Source organism: Lolium rigidum, chromosome 5 (assembly GCF_022539505.1).
Source record: "Lolium rigidum isolate FL_2022 chromosome 5, APGP_CSIRO_Lrig_0.1, whole genome shotgun sequence".
NCBI lineage: Eukaryota > Viridiplantae > Streptophyta > Magnoliopsida > Poales > Poaceae > Lolium > Lolium rigidum.
In genome coordinates, this window is record NC_061512.1 from 217,930,980 (window position 1) to 217,937,152 (window position 6,173).

The window sequence follows — 6,173 nt, forward strand, 5'->3', positions numbered from 1 at the left end:
TTGTATTGATAATATGTGATCAATAAAGTGCTGTGTTCTCTCAAAAAAAACGTGGATACGAATGGTTTACGCCTGGAGCTCAGCGACGCTAACCACTCCAACATTGGTGACTGAATACAAGTACTGAGTAATTTCCTACCGAGTTTTCATGCCATGCGGACTATAAACTGTAACTGAACATTCCAAGATTGGTGACTGAATGATTTTTGGTGGCGCTGCTAGATTTTATTGTTATTAGCGATTTTGGTGGCGCTGCTAGATTTTTGGTGACTGAATACAAGTACTGAGTGTGGCATCCCGAAACGAAGTAAAGATCATTTTTGGTGAAAAGAGTAAAGGATGTTTTCATCGGATTAGAGCATCTCTAACGGTATGTAAACATGCGACCTGTAAAGAGGGGCCGGATACGGCAAGGCACTAAGTGGGTTAGCACCAACGACTTTATATTAGGTTTCATGTCCATAGGAATGACTGTTTTTTTTTTTTGCGTTGGCTCACCAATCCTATCACAATCCTCTTCTTTACCCGGCTTGGAACCGGCTATTCCTATAAGGTATAGGTGGCGTTCAACTATTATTTAAAAATCTATGATAGTGCACATGCTTTAAGTTCCAGTTATAGAGTGACACCAGATTATTTTTGAATTGTGATGAATAAACTGTACAACATCGGGTAGCCACAATACCTATTACTGATAAATTTTAAAATCTAATTAGAAAGCATAGAAATAAGCTAAATCAACGGAGTTTACACACTGTGAAGGAGATTGGACCTGTAAGCATCTGCCGAAGGAAATTTGAGCTCTAAGGCAAATTGTGATTGTCAGGTAGGATGGCAAGAGTCAACTCCAGCAGTGGCGAGCCTGGGCAAGACGTGAGTGCAAAGAAGCTTAGCAGATTTTGCCCAAGCAAGCCCCCACTTTAACTAACCTTCTGTACTAATAAAACTTCAGGGAGCCCGGGCAGCTGCCTAGGCTGGCCGGGCGCTGGCTCTGCCACTGATATAGGGAGATGGAATGGAAGCATTGCCTCAATTTATTTTGAACAAACTACATATATAAAATAACATTACAATATCTTTGTTCGGTGATTAACAGTACAATAATGGTAGCCAAACAATATTTGTTACAAGTAAACTGAAAATTACTATCGGAAAGCCCAATCACAGAGAAAATTGGTGAGGTCAGTCAAACCATGTCATGAAAATCGGAGTTTAAAGCTTGACCCAACCTAAAATTAATCATCAACACAGGCCAACTTCCACCCAACCGAGAATTGCGCTTCAAGATAGGCCATTTATTTATGAGCATAGTCAAAATAGGCAATAAAGCTACAAAAGAGCAAATCGCAATGGCCAACCAGTGGAGCTGACTGGCTAGTACTGTGTACAAACCAGCTGCAAAAGCCGCAAGTGTTGCCATATATGCAGTCCAAGCAAGTTTCTTAGTAACAGAGATGTAATATGCCATGAACCTTTCATCCTCCCACCTTCCCATGAGACATATAATGGCCACAACAAATGAAGAGCACATCGCTAAGGTGTCAAATATCAGGAAAAGTTGAAATGCAACCTTTTTAGACATGACCAGAAGTCCTGGGCTTCCAGGCTCACTGCTGTATCCTCCAGGAAGAGTGAAAGCAGCCGTGAAGGTGATTGTCGCTAGGAGGATTGCCACTAATGACGTGTTGCTTGTATATTTTTGAGTTAGAGACTTCCTCTCCTTTCTTGATTCAACAGTAGCCCGTCGCTTGACTGTCTCGTGAAGTTTGTACAAACAGAGATCGTCATCTTTGGGGTCAGCCTTCAACATAAGCACGTGCACTTCCGTCTGTATGAATTCAAATTTTAAATGAACGCACTTGCTGTGCTCGAGGTACTATAATAATATATAAGTATGATATGATTCAATGCATCTATAGAATAAGTACGTACCCAGTCTAAAGTGTTGTCATGACCTGTGATGCCCGACAATTGTGAAGCTGCTGAATTACCACCATTGTCAAGTATTGTTGTGTCTATATCATTGTGAGAGAGTAAAGCATGAACAATTCTAGGATTGCACGTCACTATTGCGTGATGTAGAGCGGTTTTTCCATCGCCATCTCGCATGTTAATGAGGTGCCTAAACTGCCTTCTCTCTAGGATAAATTCAACGAACGCTGAATGATTGTTAGATACAGCTGTGTGAAGGCATGTCAATTCCTTATGGTGTACGTGGCGGTAAGGAGCATCTGGACAATGTAAAAGAAGCTCTCGAGCAACATCGACATGACCTCGAGTTGCTGCACTAGTAAGGAGAGTAAAACCTTTGTTGCTAACTTCATACCCTAGAGAAACGTCATGTCCCAGTAATACTCGTAGCACATCAACCTTGTTATAACAAATAGCCAGTCTTATTGGTGTATCATGATTCTTGTCAGCTTCTCTGGCCAGCTGAGGACGTTGCAACATGATACTGGTGGCAATATCTGAAAACAAGCCAATGCATAAAATATGGTTAACAACCAGTCGATGATGATATGCACGAAAGGTAGCATATCAATGTTAAGAATCGATCAGCAATTAAATCCAAATATAATATTAGAACATAAACTATGCTAGCTTGAATGAATCCTATGTTTATAATACCAGAACTAGTTGTTGTATGCAAGGATTCTATTTTTAGTCATCTGTTGTCTGAACCTTGTTTTAATCCTAAACAATAAAACCAGACAAACTATTTGACTCTAAGCTTTCAAAGCTGGACAGATTTGGTCCCTCTTTTTTTCTCTCGAATACACGCCAAAGCGTGTGTCTTTGTATATTAGAAGAAAACCGCAAAGAAACAGGGTGGTACAACAACATAGCCAAGCTACAATAAAGTAAGAGAAAAACTAAAAAAGGAAACAAAAGAAGGGGAAAAAACGATACAAGGCTAACGTTTGTTAGCATGAGATGGTCATGTTCTGATTGTTATTGGGTGGTCTGGAGTGCAGGGGAAGGCGACGGAGAGCTTTTGCGCCAGCAAGCATCCACAACTTTGCTTCCTTGAGGATTGAAACGACCAGGTCTTGTCTATTGGTGGTAAGGTCTTGTAAGATTACATCAATTTCTTGTCTTCCATAGCTGCCAGATGGTGAGCAGGATAAGAGATTTCACACCTTTTTGCAGGGCAAGGGCTGACGTGGGAGGCAGCTGCCAGGTGTTGAACCTCTCATCAGTCCGAGGCATGCAACCCAGCAGATTCAGTTTGGAGAGAATGCCATGCCAGATTTGCTTAGAAAAATAACATTAGACTAGCACGTGTGAAGTAGACTCAATTTCCTGACAGACCATGGCACCTCTCTGCAGTCTAGCATCGACCAAGAGATGCAAGCCAGGCGAGGACTTTGCATTTGAGGGGGCTCCAGCATTCCCAAATTGAACTGTGATGAGGGGAGAAGTTCCAGGATATGAGGTCTTGGGGATCCGGCTGAAGCTCTTGCTCGCCAATGATCGGCGAAATTGGATGATGGCCTCATTAGAGAGAGTGCCCATGATGTCTCTGGTCCAAGCACACTCAGGCAAGGCAGAGGCGATCGTCCGAGCTTTATGGCACAAGGGTTGACAACAGCGACCACGGCGGGGGCAAGATCAGCAATGCTTTGCCCAGCAAGCCATATATGTGACCAGAAAAATAGTTTAGTGCCGTCTCCAAGGGTGGCTGTAGTAGCAGCATGGACCAGGGCTTCGACATGGCGGCCAAGCTTGATGGGAAAGTTTGCCCATGGTCGCTATTCTAGTTCCAAGCAACTGATGGAGGATGTGGCAATGGCTTCTTACATACAACAATCCATGTACAAAAACTAGAAAATAAAGAGGAAAAACATAGAAGGTTGTAAATCATTTAACAAATATGGATCTTCATTAAAACATAACTGTTTGAAGACAAAGTATAGGAAAGAGTATTACAAATGAAAATAATTTGTGAGTCGGAAAAGGATATTTGGGACCCGTAATAAAAATAAGAACAGTTTAAGTATTTCCTTTTTTCCCTCAGTTTTTGCACCTTCTCCATTTCTAACATTCTTATAGTTTTGTAGTGGCTTGCCTGGACTTTTCCATTTGTGTACTCTCTCCATTTGTTTTTATAAGGTGCATTAGTTATTTGAAAATTTCAAACTTTGCCAACTATAAGAAAACTGTCATATACAATGATAGTTTTCTTTTACTTGGCAAAGTTTGACTAGCTGCTGATGTACTGGCTGCCATCTTTTATTATCCATTTGACTAGCTGCAGCCAGAAATAGGATCATTGTTTGAAAAAGTCAAACTTTGCCAAGTATAAGAAATCTACAATACCAAATAGGTATCACTGTATTCATCATGTAATATATCTTCATCTTCTATTATTTACTCCCTCCATCCTGAAAAGGATGTCGAAGCCATTTGTCTAAATTTTAATGTATCTAGACACTGCAACATATTTTTGTCACAGTCATAGATTTATCTTTCGATGTATCTAGACACTGCAACATCCTTTTCAGATGGAGCGAGTATTTATTTAGAAGTTGAGATATTGATAGTTCTTTAATAAACTTTGTTAAATATAGAACATTTTACTTTAGAAAAATTAATACACCTTATAAAAAGGAAAAGGGAGTAATTATTTTGGACTTCTTCCTGATTTAAATTCTTTTTTGGTTTTCAATATATAACTTTAGAAATCTCTGTATGCTTGGAAAGGATGACCTTTTTTCTACATTGTTTATGTTACGATCTTTTTTCATGGTTGTTTTGTGTTGACTAGGTTACCACGTCTTTGTTTAAGGGACAAGTTTGTTTGGATCAGAGTTTAATTAGGAACCAAAAATAAACTTAGCCTACAGTTGACAGACTGAAATTATACTAGTGATTCCTTGCTGAAAATACATACTATTGTAAATTATACCCCACAAGTATCTCACCTTGATTCCCATTTCTAGCTGCGGCATGGAGAGCATGACGGCCACAAGTGCCTACATGAGAAGAATCAGGAATCTGCAGTAGTCTCTCGGAAACATCGGTAAAATCTCTCATCACAGCGATGAACATGGGTGATTCATCATAATTGTTAGCAGCTTGTGACAGGGAAGGCTCTGCTTCTATCAATTTTAGTGCGAAGTCTCTATGGCCATTGCGGATGGCATGGTGCAATGCATTAGACTTCTCACTGTCCTGGTGCAAGATTGCATGTCTCAGTTCTTGCACATTGCAGCTGTGGTGGAGTAAATAATTTGCCAGATCAATATGACCAAGTGTGACTGCAATGAGAAGCGGCGTCTGCCCCTGAAAATTGGCATCTGATAGTAGAGAATCAGAATAATATGTGGGGAATTCTACCACATTCTTGATGAATTCCTCGTTGCCGTGAATGGAGGATATGTGGATGCAGTTGTTTCCTTGTGGAGTTGTTCGCAGCAAAAAGCTTGAATCTTCTGAAGCCAATTCCGCTAATTGCACAGGATCACCGTATATGGCTGCTTTGAGGAGCCGCTTGTCCATTTCAGGCTTCGGTACTCTTGATGAACTAGCTGCTGATGTACTGGCTGCCATCTATGTTTTGGCTTAATTTGCTGTGGGAAGATAAGAATGAAATGATGCAATGTGAACAAATACATGCGGGTAGCCTCAGTTCATGAGGGGGAATAACTAAACTGGACTACCATTCAACTTAATACATCAGAAAATTAAGTCAAATAATAACTGAAGAAACGAGCTCATTGTAAGAAAGCTAAGCTTAGAGCATCTCCAGCCGCGTCCCCCAAACCGTCCCCCAAACCGCGCCGGATTGAGCGTTTGGGGACGTGTTTTGTTCGTGCCGCGTTTGGGGGACGTCGCTCCCCAGCCGCGTCCCCCAAACGCCGCCCCAATCAGAAATTCAAATAGATGCATTCAAAAGAGATCGTTCCCGCCGATTCGTCGCGATCAGAGTAGCGGCGATCGATCAAAGTATCGGGCGCGCGATCATATTACAGACCGGTGGTGCATGCAAATTAGAAGAAGGGGAAGGGGTTGGGCGACGGCGTCGTATCCTGAGTCGACGCAGGCCCGTCGAGCACGACGACCTCGTCACGATCCGCCTGTTCCTGTGCATGGTGCGTCTGCTCCGTCGCCGACGCAGAGGCCGACGCAGGTGTAGCAGTAGAAGACGCGTCAGCCTGCTCTTGCTGCGC

General features: G+C 41.9%; 1 protein-coding gene across 1 annotated transcript; it reads right to left on the reverse strand.

The window, feature by feature from the left end:
• Window positions 1-803: 803 nt before the first annotated feature.
• LOC124657083 (ankyrin repeat-containing protein At5g02620-like) lies at window positions 804-5,502 on the reverse strand. The gene is made up of 4 exons (XM_047195698.1): window positions 4,926-5,502; window positions 1,933-2,468; window positions 1,393-1,828; window positions 804-862 (listed from the first exon to the last, which is right to left on the reverse strand). The coding sequence occupies exons 1-4, from the start codon at window positions 5,500-5,502 to the stop codon at window positions 804-806; spliced, it is 1,608 nt and encodes a 535-aa protein (XP_047051654.1).
• Between the last annotated feature and the right edge of the window lie 671 nt (window positions 5,503-6,173).